The sequence below is a fragment of the Malus domestica genome, chromosome 07 (genome assembly GCF_042453785.1).
Source record: "Malus domestica chromosome 07, GDT2T_hap1".
NCBI classification, from domain to species: Eukaryota; Viridiplantae; Streptophyta; class Magnoliopsida; order Rosales; family Rosaceae; genus Malus; species Malus domestica.
The window spans coordinates 30441073-30457276 of NC_091667.1; the positions used below are offsets into that span (position 1 = coordinate 30441073).

The 16204-nt window shown below is 35.8% G+C and overlaps 2 protein-coding genes across 5 annotated transcripts; one reads left to right on the forward strand and one right to left on the reverse strand.

Moving 5' to 3' along the window:
- Window positions 1–4729: 4729 nt before the first annotated feature.
- Window positions 4730–6101, forward strand: LOC103432850 (trihelix transcription factor ENAP2). Of its 4 annotated transcripts, none has more exons than XM_017331647.3 (2): window positions 4730–5696; window positions 5928–6101. In XM_017331647.3, the coding sequence occupies exon 1, from the start codon at window positions 4958–4960 to the stop codon at window positions 5681–5683; it is 726 nt and encodes a 241-aa protein (XP_017187136.1). In that variant the 5' UTR covers window positions 4730–4957; the 3' UTR covers window positions 5684–5696; window positions 5928–6101. The 4 variants fall into 4 exon arrangements, with proteins under 4 accessions (XP_017187136.1, XP_017187137.1, XP_008369279.1 ...); XM_017331648.3 differs by having other exon boundaries at window positions 4740–5627; window positions 5925–6101; XM_008371057.4 differs by having other exon boundaries at window positions 4769–5627.
- Window positions 6099–6758, reverse strand: LOC103432849 (LOB domain-containing protein 21-like). The gene has a single exon (XM_008371056.4). It carries the CDS (start codon window positions 6756–6758, stop codon window positions 6225–6227), a length of 534 nt encoding a protein of 177 aa, XP_008369278.1. The 3' UTR covers window positions 6099–6224.
- Window positions 6759–16204: the final 9446 nt, after the last annotated feature.

Consider the following 16204-nt stretch of genomic DNA (forward strand, 5'->3'; position numbering starts at 1 on the left):
ATTGTGGCATAATGTTTCATACACAATTTCAGAAAATAATTTTGACTTATTACATCTTTAATTTTACTCATACAATTTGAGTAAGCATCATGTCTTTTAACTAAAAGTTGTAACCATTCAACAAAATATACAAAGGTTGAATGAAATCCAACCTTGCCGTCAAATTAGGGTTTGGTTTTTTTTTTTTTTTCAAAGGTTTGGAGTTTTTTTTTTTTTTTTTTTTTTTGTGGAAACAGGTTTGGAGTTTAGGATGTCCAAATCTACAAATCTACAAATCATTTCCAGTCATTAATGGCTGCTCTTGCATTATTGAGCGGCTTACTTTCATAATCTTTTCTTTTCTAACACAGTGAGACAGACTAGGAGCCTCAAGAATAAATTAAAAGTGAAAAGGTTAAGTCAGAAAAATAGGTCAAACTTTGTCCCTACGGGAAACAAAAAGATGCTGTCTGATATCTCCTCATATCCCTGTAAAAAGGGAAAAGGTTTAGACCGAGATAATAACTCCTACACGAGAGATCAAGTTCTCTACTTTTTGTTAGCTTCAATGGATATGCATGGATCTGCATGCAATGCATGCTTTTCACACTCATGCATCGATGTCGATCGGCTCGGAGAATTTCCTATAGGCATCGATTCTTTGTCCAGCTGGTTTGTGATTTAACCCTTCACTTCTTTTCACAAAAAAGCCAGACCAAGACAATCTGCTTAAAGGCGATTTTATTAGTTTGCACTAAGATTGTTTCTTTTTAGGGTTTCGTCGTGATACGGAACGTTTATTTTGGTTTGATTTAACTTGTGATTAAGGGCGCAGGTCAGTCATCATTTTCCACAGCAGTACCCTAAGAGCTGCGACTGGAAAATTGGAAATATATGTTGAGTCGGCATCGTCATAAATTAGTCGGCACTGACGGCAAAATCTTTGTCCATAGGTACGCTTGTGGTCATAAATCATAATGGTGGTGGGATATGGGTACTCTTTTGAAGTCAGTGCTCTGGATGACTTTTGTTTTGGCATGGAAAATTGTTGAAACAGTTTAATATTCGTTAGAAATCATATTGAACATCAGAGATCTCAATCACCATTTAACAAAGTTAGATCACAACGTTTTTCTGAATTTCTGTCTTACAATGTCAATGAGGTGGCTATAGATCGCACACATTAATTGCATATTTGCTACCAACTAGCAATTTTGTTTTGGGAGTTTGTTAAGGTACGTCAATTCTCCAACTGGGGCAATTTCAGACATAACATGCAACAACGACAAACCATTATCTTATTAAGTGGCGTCGGCGCTATGAGTACTAGAACGCATTTAGTTTTGCATCAAGTATTCTATTAGCTCCAAGTAAACCATGTTTTCTCTAACTCTTTGAAGGATTTTTTCTACCTTTTTGTCTTGAGCCTCTGTCTCATAATCGTATTTTCTAATCAGAGCATATGTAGGTCTTTATTCACATGTCCAAACCACTTTAATAAATTTTCTCTCATCTTATCTTCAATTGCGACCACTCTTACTTTACCTTGGATATCCTCATTGTTAATCTTGTCCTTTCTCGTGCACGCATCCAACGAAGCATTCTCATCTCTGCTACACTCATTTTTCTATGTGTTGAAGCTTGACCGCCTAATATTTTGTGTCGTAAAGCATTGCTGACCTTATTGTCGTCCTATAAAATTTTCCCTAGTTTTAGTGGCATACGACAGTCGCATAACATACCGGATGCACTCTTCGACTTCATCCATCTACCTTGTATTCTATGATTGAGATATTCATCCAATTCTCTGTTCTTTTCAGACATTGATAAAATTTGAGTTTTAACATTTGTACATATAAACCACTTCTCGTTTGTAGGCGTCCACATGAACTAATTTTGTGACATTAATAAAATGTGTGTCGTAGTGATCTACAATAAAAAAATCAACTATCATGTGTGTGCGACGAAGGTAAATAACAAGTAAAATTAATAACTCAGCGTATGTTTGTTGTAAACAGGGATGTAATTAACCACTTTAGCTGGAGCAAATATGTTCCTTAATGCACTTGAGTTTTGAATCGACTCATTGTTGTTTAGATTGGTTGAAAGTAGAATATCACTTTTGAAATCTAAAGTAACCTATAAATCATTTAAGAGCATCTCTAAAAGATATGTTAAATGTAAAACATCAAAATGATATTTGATGACTTATATAGCAATTTGACATTTTGCATAAATTTTTTCTCCACCCCATATGTTAAATAAAAATGTAATTCTATAATTCCTTTACCTATTTGTGGGATCCAATTATTGAGACAATCAATCAAATACTTGGAACACACAACATCATTTATTATGAATTTCATCCCATCTATTAAACAATTATTAAATAAATTTGATAGCAGCTGTCAAATATGACAACAGAAGGCTTTGCCTTCAATTGCCTCAGCACCAACGTAAGAAAGTGAAGGCACAGCTGGAGAAAGTTTACCCATTTTTATTGTCATATGTCTATGTGGCAATTTTGACATCTCCTTTAACAATGCTCTAATTTGCTAACTCCCGATATTTTGATCAACCATGACTCCCGATATTTTGATCAACCATGACGTTAACGGACAATAAGACTATATACACTTGACTAGGGACCTTCAAAGTTTCAAAGAACTTATGATTCAAATGTTAAAAATACATGCCTATGCAACCATACCGTATTACCATGGCAATTGTAGCAATCAAATTCAATCATATAAACTCAAGTAAATGCCATTTGCCTTTCACATGTACATTAAGCTGAATCAATTAAGATCAATTACAAATCATTGACTAACATGGAGGATGGAGCACATGTACTCCCCCCTTATGCACCAAACTTTGAATTCTCTCGTTGTAGTTTAGATTAGTTGACAATAGAATATCGTTTTATTGAAGAACAAGACAAAAAAATAACTCAATTTATGTTTACTACATGTATAACCTGGGCCATGAAGAACCAACCCCAACCCAAATCAATCCAATGGGCAATATCCAGCTTACAAATCAATCCAGAAAAACCAACCCCAACCCAAATTCCTGCCCAATGGGCTTAAGCCCAAGAAGCCCATTCCCAAATTGAACTCCCTAAGCCCATTTCTCAACTGGGGATTCAAGAGCTGTGATCTTCATACAGGTGCTTAAGCCCCATACCCTCCGAACCAGCTAGTCACGTGTCTTGTTTTAACGTTCTCGTGTCGTGGGAGATTATGCATAACGCAATTGGCTCATTTGCTTATCGTTTTAGAATATATAAAAACCCAAACTCGTTAACGAATTCTTACTTGTACTTTACTAACATCTCTAAGTTTCTCTCGTCAATCGAACATCAAATTATAAAGCATTAACAACAAATAGAACATCTTAGTTGTATTTAACTAGCATCTCTAAGTTGTTCTGTGGGGTTGCCCATAAATTAGCCAAGTTCGCCGTTTCTATTGGCAATGAGTTTGTATGGTTAGAGAACCCTCTTGAGTTCATTCAGAACCTCCTCTACGAAGATTTCTCGTGGTTTCATTCGAAGTTAATAAAATATCGAGCTTTCATCAAATAAAACAAAACAATAAATAGAACATTGAGAAAAGAGATTGAAAATTAAAGCATTAACAAAAAATATAAAGCATTAATAAATAATAATGATTTATTAATTTTCACAAACATTTCCGCATAGGGATGAAATTTATTACCAAATTACTGTATCAACCGAATTGTCAACCGTATTATACCGATTTTATGCTAAACTTTTTGTGCCAGTTGGTATTGGCATGGTATTATACCGAATTGAAATTTTTTAGTACGGTATTGCTATTCGATATCATTACTAATAATATTATCGTACCATACCGAAAAATATAAATATATATTATACAATTTATATATATAAATAACTATATAATATTTCAATAATTTTAGTAAAAACCCATCATTGCCTCTCATTCCTTCGACACTTTCTCTCTTCGACACTCTCTCATTCTCTATAGGGATTGGTGTTGGTGTGCTTCCTACCTATGGTTTCTTACAGCAGGAATTCTATTTGGGTTTTCTAATTTAGGCAACAATATATGAGATAAAGTTATAAAAATAGAAAAAAGCAAGCGTTTGGGGCTTGACTTCGGTTGAAAAAAAAATAAAAAAATCAAATTTTGGCCCAAAAAGTGATCCAAAACAAAGAGACAATTATTATCATCATACAATGTCAACCAAATTATTTGACATACCGACATTCGACACACCAAAAGTTTAGCACGGTAATAGTACTAAATTTTGCTATAACAAAATTTTGGTATGGTAATTCATACATAGGTTTTGGTAGAGTAATCGTAAATGAAAACACCCCTATTTCTGGGGTAAGCCAAAGAGTGAAAATTGAACAATTTTGGCTACTCAAAGATGAGTAGAAACTCCTACTCAAAATTTGTGCTTATAATCAGAACCGTTCATATTATAAATCACACTATAAAGATCATCTCTACAAAAAATAAATTAAAATCAAGGTCGTTTAGTCAATCTATTGTAGCAAATGCATAAATGGTTTGTAATACTTTTACCAATACCGTTAATTTGTTTTTAAAAAGTTTGATGACTAAACGACCTTAGTTTTAATTGATTTTTTGCAGATGCGATTTTTATATGGTGATTTATAATATGAACGGTTCTGATTATAAACACAAAGTTCTATAAATTAATAGCGAATAATTTTGAAAAATTTTGAGTAGGAACCTACTCATCTTTGAGTAGCCAAGTGTTGTTTGTGAAAATTAAAGCAGTCGGTAGTCCGTCCAACGACAATTGGGTGGCTGACGTCACTGCCGGCAGATTGAACGGCCAGATTCCATATCCTTCTTACTCCGTTATTTTCCTTCGTCTGTCGATCATTACCCGCATCGACAGCTCCCACTTCCAATCTCTCTCTCCACCACCTCCGGACCCGAACCCGTCCCTGTTCATGGACCGCCGAACCCGTACCCACGCCCCGGCTGGCCGCGAGGACTGTTGGAACGAGGCTGACACGGAGGCACTAATAACGGCCTGGGGCGACCGTTACGTCCATTTAAACCACGGCATCCTCCGTCAGAAAGAGTGGAAGGAGGTGGCTGACGCCGTTAATTCCACTCAAAATGGCGGCGTCAAGCCGTCCAAGACAGACGTCCAGTGCAGGAACCGCATCGACACGTTGAAGAAAAAGTACAAGCTGGAGAAGTCGAAGCCCGGCCCGTCCAAGTGGCCCTTCTACCGCCGCCTCCACTCCCTAATCTGCTCAACTCCCTCAAACGCCACCGTATCTACCGACTCAAAACCCCCAATCCTCGCTCTCACTGGCAAATCCCCCGACCCAAGTCCTTATCCCCTCAAAGGGTCTCGCCGCGACGACGGTGGTGATGAGGCGGCGGGGTTATCGGGTGGAGCGGCGTGCAGGGAATTGGCGAGGGCAATTTCGAGATTTGGGGAAATGTACGAGAGGATTGAGATTTCGAAGAGGAAGCAGATGATGGAGCTGGAGAAGCAGAGAATGGAGTTCGACAAGGAGCTCGAGTTGCAGAGGTTGAATATGTTCATGGATGTTCAGGTGGAGCTCGGGAAGAAGATGAAGCTCCCAAAGTACTCACATGCTTCAGGTGCCGCCATTGCTGAGAGCCTCATGAGTAGTTTCTTGGTTATATTTGACCGTTAAGAATTACTGCAATGTAAACAATTATAACGCCTTTTGATAACTATTCCGTTTTTCGAATTCTAGATTCTCGGTTTCTTCTATTTGCTTGATAATTATTTTGTTTTTCGAATTTTAGATTCTCGGTTTCTTCTAGTTGCTTGATAATTATTTTGTTTTTCGAATTTTAGATTCTCGGTTTCTTCTAGTTGCTTGATAGGCCTCTGGTTATGTTCTAATGAGATTGTGTGCTGCATAACTTTAGCAGGGAAGAAATCGTAGAAGTTTCGGAAGGGGGACACGAATTCATATGCAACTGAGACGTCAAAGCGGCGGTGTCCCAAAATAATGTGTGATTATTTGTGCATGAGTAGTTGTTTTGCTTGATAATTATTGTACATTATGATTCTGATTTCAGTAGAGTAATATTATTTGTCAATAATCACATAATCCCTCCTTCCCATTTCTTTATTTTGATCAGAAATTAAGTCCACACATTTCAAATTACCAACAAAGAGAGAGAAAGAGAGAGAAATTTAGAGAGAGAGAGAGAGAGAGCATGAATTCACAGTATATATGAAGGATAGCTAAAATCACTAGCTTGTCCATGCTGGCTGATCAAATCAGATGAATTCTGGCAGAAATTGTTACTATTTAATCCACTCCAAGCAGGAAATCCAGTGAAAGTAGCCTCATCTAACATGGCACAACAAGAAGAAGAGCACGACGACAACGAGGGCGAATTCTTCGGAGCATAGCAAGCGAGACGAGCTCGAGCAACGGCCAGATCATGCTGCAACTGAATCATCTTCCTTTGCAACATCGATATGGCGCCAATGCAGCCGTAAACAGGGTCTCTCAGCCTCGCTTCTGCCTCGTAGGCAAGCGAATTCACCGTGTCCTCGCGCTGATCCTCGGGGACTTCGGTTAGGATCTTGCTCACATTGCTCGCCCCGAACACTTTGTGAACTTGGGCGAATTTTTTGGGATCGTCGGAGTGGAAATAGGGTGCGAAAATGCAGGTGGGACTGCATCTTCTCTTCAGTGTCTTGCAAGCTGCGCAAGAGGAGCTTGAACGGGGCTCATGACTTCCCTTCATGGCTTCACCAATTAAAAATTCTACTTTAATTCCTCTTAATGACTTATCTCCTTTCCATCACATGCATATATATAGCCTTGTACATATGTAATAAATGGTTAGTTTTTACCAAAAAAATATAATTATAAATGGTTAGTTCGGAAACGATGAACAAAATTTAGTGACATGTTATTTATATATTTTTAACAAGGGACGGATCTCGTGTATGACGAATTCGATACCAAATTAGGCTGCCCATTGTATAGTTTAGCCGAACTCTCCCACCCCTAGTGTAAAAATATCGATGTACTAAAAAAAAAAAAAAGTGGATCTGTGACACTGTTTTTTTTACATAATTTTTACATATGTTTTTGTGGATCCCATTATGTAATTTTTTTAACAATCCGATTTGTCTATCATTTAGAATATCGTTCGTAGATTATCCTTACAAAAAATTAGACAAATTCAAAACCATTAAAACATTCATTTATAGTAAATAAAATAAACGAATATGGTTCTATAAAGAAACCCTAAACCCTTAATCAAACAGGCATATGGTTTCAAATTTTGATGATTTTTGGTAGACATGATATTGAGGCAAGACCGAAAACATAGACGGTTCGAATCGTTAAAATATATTATTACGGAGTGAGTCCTAGATAAAGAGTGTATCAAACGTTATGTAAAAAATGATGTCACGACTCAGTTCCTTTTTAACAATACTAATCCATGTCCGTATTTTATAAATAATGGACTTCAAGCACAAAGAATCTATGTTCAGATGATATTCCAAATTCCAAATTATGTTTTAGTTGATTGGAGTGTGATGCAAGTTGCAGGGTCCTAAATTTGCATGAGCTATTTTGTGGTTCAAAATGAAGTTTTTCAATTCCATAATTCAATATTTATTCATTTAATTGAATGAAATTATATAATAAAAAAAAGAAATCGAAAATAATTGAAGATGGGGCACCATCATGATTCTGCGCCATTGGTGGCTATAATGGGAAATGATGGTTCATCAAAAGAGGATGGGATATCTCACTTGACAGAGTGACCAAAATTCAATTGAAAAGTAGATTAATCACATATCAAGAAAGTTGGATTCGTCCACAGGATGGAAAAACGGTGCAAAAGATAATGGATACGTAAGAAATTAACTTGGATCTTCAGTGGATAAGGATCCTCAATTCACTACGTGGTAGAATTGTTGATTTATTGAATTTCATTCTTATGATCATAATCGTTCATATTATAAAGAATTTTGTAAAGATCGTTGGATTTGTTCACAAGATAAAAAAAGGGAACGGTGCAAAAGATAATGGATTTGTAAGAAATTAACTTGGCTCCACAGCGGATGAGGATCCTCAATTCACTACGTGGTCAAATTGCCGGTTACAGAACTTTATGTTTATGATTGAAACTGCATATTATAAAGATCTTTGTAAAGATTATATTTGCAACAAAATGAAATTGTTTAGTTGTCGAACTGTATAAAAATAGATGGACGGATTTAGCACAATTATTAAAAACTGTCTACTTATTTGCTACAATTGATTGACTAAATAACCTTAGTTTTAATTGATTTTTATAGAATTGATCTTTACATAGAGATTTATAGTATGAACGGTACCGGTTATAAATATGAAATTGGCTACTAAATAAATTGAGGAGAAATTCGTCCTCAATCTTGGAGAGCCAAACATTGCTCAATTTGAAATTAGGAAAGCATAGCCCTAACATCATTTTTATTTGTGATTAACTCTTTTAACATAAAAACTTATCATTACCCATCATAATATTCTCATACCCGAACTTTTAAAGCTTACCAACTTAAAGGTCCGCTTGATATAAAGAGAATGTACATGTGAAAATTTGAGGAATAAAGATGAGTGGACAAGGGTGGAGGGAGCAACAAAACTAGAAAAGAAAGCCTACTAAAAAATTATTCTCGATTTTTCTCATGTGTAACATTTCATGTTCAGCTCAATTTCCGTCACTCCTTGTTCATTCCTACGTACTATAAACACACGCAAAATTAATATAGAATATTAGACTGCAACATTGATTATGTGAGTAATATTAGAAAGAGAAAAATTATAATATAGGACTGTAAACGAAGCGCTCTTAACACTTGAACTACAAACCACTTTGCCTAAACCCTTAATTTAGGATGACGTTTGCCAAACTCTCCAATTTAGTCCTCTTCGGTTTTATTCTCGGCTAATTAATTTTTGTCCCCAATATTTTTGAGCAAACGAGAGAATAAGTTGTCACTTCAGACATTTTTGTGGTAGAGACAGAGTGGAAATGCAACAAAGACGACATCAATGGTCAATAGTGCTCCTCCCTCCAGGAGCCCACTTGATGAAATGCATGTCGTTTTCCCAAAACACACGAAGAGAACCGCACCATGGAAAGTGTCCATCACGCCTTTGTTTTGGTTCGAAACCCAATCCGGTTATTGGTCGACACGCTCGGGCAGCAAGCGTGGGGCCAAATGTGCATAGAGAAAGGAATATGGGCCGGCCCAAAATTGAATGATTAGGGTTTATTTTTATTTTTTTGAAACACATCAATCTTCTCCTTTGAAAAAGAAAGAGATACTCCACTTGGAGGAACAGAGAATTGTGTTAAGTCATATAACAAGTTAATTATAACTAGATATCGAAATCAATATATACCATACGTTTTTACAATTCAAGTGAGTTGAATCTGGATATCTCTCACTTACAAACATCACTAACTCGTAAGATTAGTAATAATTGCCGTTGTGGGTGCGCATAAAAAACAGTGTCTTATTTAACATTAGCCCCTGACATACGCATTCGGGTGTGACAATTTGCTTTTTTGCATTGTTTTTTTTTTTTTGTTCTAATTCTACTGATTTTAGATATTATTGTTTTTTGTTAAAATATATTTTAATAAAAAAATAATGAACGCCCATAATCCAAATACATGGGTTTTTTATTTATGATTTTTTGAAATCCTAATTGGAAAAGAATAATTTGGGTATTATGAAAGTTTTATCCTTTTTACTTGTTCCCTTTATATATAGATAAAAAAATAAAATAAAATAAAAAGTGTCTTAGACTGTAGCAATATTTTTGTGGCTTGACTTTGGGAAAAAACTCCACTCACCCAACCATTCCCACTTATTAATGTTGATAAATGAAACTATTCATGTGTTTCTAGATTTGACGTTGTAGGCCACAACACGAGATCTTCTTATATAATCAGAGATTGCTAAAATGCTATTTAAAGAAAGAAAATGATATGCTAAGATTACTTGTGCGTTGTTAAAAACTTGCATGTAACAATGGTACGTAATGGAATATCTAAATTATTTTGAATCGCACAATGCAATGACATAGATTTATGTGAATCCCATTATTATCATCAATTACCGTTGCATTATACCCGTTCTCACGCGTTACTGATGTTAGCACAATTTAAATGAGCGAGGGAGGGAGGAAATTAACCGAAACAGGATTAAGACGGAATCTGGGTAATGGGCTAACAGTGGGCTTTTGATAAGAGAGACTACAACGGCCGGCCCAATATCATGTAGACTACATGAGGATTTGGACATAAGTAGACCTGTAAACGGGTCGGGTTTATTGGGTTTGAGTCGGGTTGAACCCGACCCGTTAAGTTAACGGGTCACCCGAACCCGACCCGTTAAGCTAACGGGTCACCTGTTTCACCCGTTATCACCCGTTAACAATTATTATTATTATTTTTTTTGCATAAAGTTTATTTTTTGTTATTAAGACTTTACTAAAATTACTAAAATATCCTCAACTAACGGGTGTTAACGGGTCTAACGGGTTGACCCAAAGTGACCCGTTATTTAACGGGTTGTTAACGGGTTCACCCGTTAGCAACCAAACCCGTTAAGCATCCACCCAAATACAAATATTAACGGGTTGGGTCGGGTCGGATTAACGGGTTTGGTCCAAAATGCCAGGCCTAGACATAAGCAGTACTAAAATATGCATGCAGCATATGCATATGATGTTAAGAATTACGATTATTACACTTAATTACAACTATAAGATAATAAATGGGGTTGTTGACAAATGTTAAGGAGACTCTTTTAGAAGTATGACTCTTTTTCACTAGTGGCGAATTCACTAAGATATCAGAATGATTCTTGACCCATCCTGCATTTTTTTCTTCTTGCCACCAAAAATTCAAATGTGTTCTCAGTCCAAACATTTTTTTTTTGTTCCAGGCTAGGCCTCATTTTTCTCTCCATCTTGCAGCCTTCACTTCCCCTCCTTGTTCTATCAAATTTTCTTTAACTTATATTTTAAGAAATTTTTTGCTTACTCTTTACCTCACATTCGGGTTTCTAGGTTTGTGCAATGTTTTTAGTTCCCTTTTCAAATTTTTATGCAAATTATTCCAATATCTCATGCTCTGAGTTCAAATACCTATGTAAAGCCCTCCACACAAGAAATCGGGCTCCATCATTGTTTGGCACAATGTTTTATAATGTTGACATGAAAATCGACATTAAAATGTCAAGTAACACATAATCTATATAAAATAAAATAAACCATTTTAAGAATCTATTTAGCATTTCTCTTTGTTGTTAGCAAGAAAGGCAGTGGATTTATAGTCTTGCATGTTTATTACTATTATAATTAATGGAGAGGACTGGTATTATATGCGAGAAGTCGACTAAAACCAAATAATCCAAACAAAAAAGGTTATTTCAGATGTTAGACAACAGCCAAGTCAAACAAGCTCTCTCACAAAATAAAAAATAAAAAATAATAATAATATTTTGCACTTTAGTGATAATTCTTTCTAATTAATTGGAGAATATCACATGTTTGACGCATATAAATGTCAAATCAACAACTTTTTGTTGTGTGTTTGATCTCTAAATTCCTTCAGCATATTATAGTGGTTCTTTATAGTGAATGCAATTTGCATTTTCGATCGTTATAAATATTGTATCGTTTTCAAAAGAAAAAAAAAAGCAATGTTTTAAGTAAATTAGCTCGAAATCCTTGATCCTTTTAAAGGTTTAGGGGAATGAATTGTTAAGACTACAGAGAAATCTTGAGGAAGAAGACTTAGAATTCTGAAGAAGCAGAGAGAGAGAGAGAGAGAGAGAGAGAGAGAGAGAGAGAGAGAGAGAGAGAGAGAGAGAGAGAGAGAGAGAGAGAGAGAGAGAGAGAGAGAGAGAGAGAGAGAGAGAAGAAAAGTTTGTTGTATTTCTTGACAATGAAGTAACAAATTTACAAAGTTTGTTATATAGTTTTTACAAAGTTTTATCACTAAGCTAAAGACTAACTACCTTATAACAACCTATGTTATCTCTTGACAAGTGTCACTCAATTTAACCATTTATTCATATTCCACATGGGTATTGGTTTTCTTCACTTCACTATTCTTACATTCCCCCTCAATCTCATGCTTAAGTGAGCTGAACATGAGATTGCCACAATGCAATTGAAACTATGGTGCAGACAATCCTTATCTAGGCAAGCTCAGCAACAATGATGGCAAAAGCTCTATACCCAGCCTCTGTTGAAGATCTGGAAACAATATGTTGTTTCTTTGAAGCCCACGAAATCGGATTTGAACCAAAAAAGACAATGAAACCAGAGTTGGACCTTCTGTCATTTGGATCTCTTGTCCAATATGCATCACTATATGATTGTAGATAAATAGGTCTTGATTGAAATTGAATTCCATACTCTAAAGTACCTTTGAGATACCTATTTATTCTCTTTACTGCAATAACATGTGATTCCATGGGATTGTGCATAAACTGACAAGCTTGATTGACTAAGAAATCTATGTCAGGTCTAGTGAAAGTGAGATATTACAATGCTCCGACAATGCTTCTGTATTGCTCACGGTTATGATAAGGTTTTCCATCATCTTTGAGCAACCTAAGATAAGGAAGACATGGAGTGGCACAGGGTTTGTAGTCTTGAAGATCAACTTTGTCCACTAACTTCTTTATGTACTTTGATTGGGAGACAAACAAACCATCAGAGGTGTAGTGTATCTATAGCCCTAAGAAATAGTTCAAGATTCCTAACTCCTTCATGTCAAACTCTTTTGTGAGATCTTCTATGACATTTGAAACCAACTGAGGATCACTGCATGTGAGGATCACATCATCAACATAGAGCAAGAGAACAACTGTGCCTAGTGATGTGTGTTTAACAAACAAAGAGGGATCTGCTTGAGACATTTAAACCTCAATCCTAGTAGAAAGCTTGTAAACCTCTCATTCCAAGCTCTGGGAGCTTGTTTTAAACCATAAAGTGATTTTTGAAGCTTGCAGACATAGTTTGAGGGATGACAGGAACTTTGAAAACCTGGAGGTTGTTCCATATATACCTCTTCTTGAAGTATACCATGCAAAAATGCATTTTTGACATCCAATTGCCTTAAAGTCCATTTAAACTGAGCTGCCAATGCTAGAATCAATCGAATTGTTGTTGGTTTAACCACTAGACTGAATGTCTCACCATAGTCTATGCCTTCTTCTTGGCTATACCCCTTTGCAACAAGTCTTGCTTTGTATCTGGATATTGACCCATTTGCATTCCTTTTTATTCTGTACACCCACTTACAACCAACAAGGTTTTTATGTTTGGGAAGAGAAACAAAGGACCATGTGTTTTGAGAATGGAGAGCATCAATTTCATCTTGCATTGTAGATTGCCACTCTGGTATTTTTGTAGCTACTTTGAATGTTCTTGGTTCTGTTGGTGTGAGATTTGCAGCCACTGAAGCAGAATAGGCATTTCTTTTGATAAGTCCACTCTTTGACCTTATCTGCATTAGATGCAGATTCATATGGATTGGTAAAACAACAGTGAGTTGTTCTTGTTGGAAATCAGGATCAACAGGGATAGTGAACTGTGTAATTTTAGGCTGATAAGGTTATGTGATTTGTGAATTTGAATTTGTATCTGAAGTATGTAACATAAGTGTTTGAATAGAATTTGAAGTACTACATGATTTTGTTTCCAAGAACTCTAAGGTTGTAGATGTAGTCAAGGATTCTGTGGCACTAGATGATTTTTGATTCAAGAGTTTTGAAGCTCGAGATGAGGATGAATGCACATGAGATAAAGGTAATGTGATCCGATTATGTAGAGAAACTGATGGTATTGATGATGCAAACAAATGTAGTGATGACATGGATGTTGGTTTTGAGATTTGATGTGTAATAGATGGCAGTTTTGAATATGGGAATTGTGTTTCATCAAAAAGCACATGTCTAGAGATATAAATCTTATTTGTACTCCCATCTAGACATATAAAACCTTTGTAGTTTTCAGCATACCCTAAAAAGATATAAGTTATTGTTTTTTGTTGTAGTTTAGAACTGATATATGGCTTCATTAAAGGCTAGCATGCACATTCAAAGGTTTTCATATGTGTAAGAACTGGAGGTTTTCCCATTAACAACTTGTAAGGAGATTGCATCTTTAATGTAACACAGGGCATTCTATTGATCAAGTATATGGTTGTAGAACAAGCAAAGAACTAGAACTATGATGGAAGTTTAGCTGTTTGCATTAATATTATAGTAGTTTCTAAAATGTGTCTGTGTTTCCTTTCAGCTAAGCCATTTTGTTCTAGGGTATATGGGCAAGATTTCTGATGAAAAATTCCTTTTGATGCTAGGAAATTTTGAAATTGGTGACTGGTATATTCACCACCACCATCACTTTGAAATGTTTTAACAATTGCAGAAAACTAAGTGCTGAGAAATATATGAAACTTAACAAATGTTTCAAAAACTTCAGCTTTATTATTTATTTGAAAGGTGTATCTGGTACATTTATCAATGAAACTAACATAGCACCTAGACCTTTCAAATGACAACACAGAGGCAGGCCCCCATACATCACTATGAATCACTTCTAATGGGTTTATAGATTTACTTGCAGAAAAAAAGAAAGACAATTTTGTAAATTTACCTTCCAAACAAGGTGTACAAATAGTTTGAGATCTGTATGTGGATGCAACGGCCTTAGTGTGTTGTAGAATTGCAGAAGTAATTGCATTTGATGGATGCCCTAATCTTTGATGCCATAAGTTTGTATTAACAGGTTTGGCTAGGTAGCATGCATGTGAATTTGATGCAAGTAATGTCTTATGTGGAGAATGAAATGGAATGAGGTAATAACCAACTTTACACAGTCCATTGAGAAGTATTTTCCCTGTGATTTTGTCTTGAACCCAAAAAGAAATATCATCACATATGAATCTACATTTATTATCTGTGCAGAGTTGATATATAAATAGTAGGTGTTGTGAGAGTTTAGGAACATGCAACATATTTTTCAGTGTAAAAATGTAACTAGAAGCTTGCAGTTTTGATGCACCAATACTAGAAATTGTCAAACGCAATGGTTATGGTATCAGTGCCTTGATATGGAGTAGCCAAATCCAGATTTGCAAGTTTTGAGGTCATGTGAGATGTGGCACCAGTATTTGCAACCTAAAACTGTTCAGGTGGTGCAGAAGGATTGTAACTTGCTTGCATTGCAGTGAGATTGACTGAGGGTGGTCTTCCTTGGTATGCAAAATTGTTCCTGTGGTAGCTCTAAGTAGTTGAATGCCCAAACTTCCAACATATTTGACATTGTATAATTGCACCATTTCCGGTAGATGGTGTATTGTGCCTTTGAAAACAATCTGCAACCACATGACCCATTTTGTTGCAGATTTGACAAGTAGGAATCTCATTTGGATGATTAGGACATGTATGTTGGAATGGTTTTGGAGCACCAAGAATTCCAGGGCCTAAGTTGTATGATGAAGAGTGAAATCTGGGGCCATTATTGTAGTGAAACCTGCCTCTTCTTTTTCCTCCATAGTTAGACCCTTTATATCCATTAGAATGAAATGAATTACCATTGAAATTTCCAAAGCCATATTGAGAAGATGATCCTTGACCATAATTAAACCCAGTAGAACTAGACCCTCAATTGGGATTGTAGCCTTGGCTTGAGGAACCTATATCAAAGCCCTGAGATGGAGATGGAATTTGTTCAAGACTAAAAGCTTTTCCTTTTTCTGACTGAGTACTTGCAACCATTGCAGATCTAAAATTAAACAAAAGACTCACAAGACTGTCTAATTATGGCTTCCTCATCAAGAAGCTGTCATCTAAACTATTTCAATGAAATCCCATTTTGTCTTTCTCGAACAACACATCGAAATGTATTATAATCAGCAAATAATCCTTTAAGAGCAAGAATGATTATGTCCACATCTTCAAATAAGACACCAGCTGCAACAATATGATCTCTTGCATCTTTGATTTTCTGTAGATAAACAGAAATGGAATCAGACCCTTTCTGAATATTTTGTAGCTCTGTCTTCATTTGAAAGATTGTGGCTTTTATGAATGTGGAAAATCGTTCTTTGAGACTTGTCCACATTGCATGAGAACTGGTACTTCCAAGAATGTA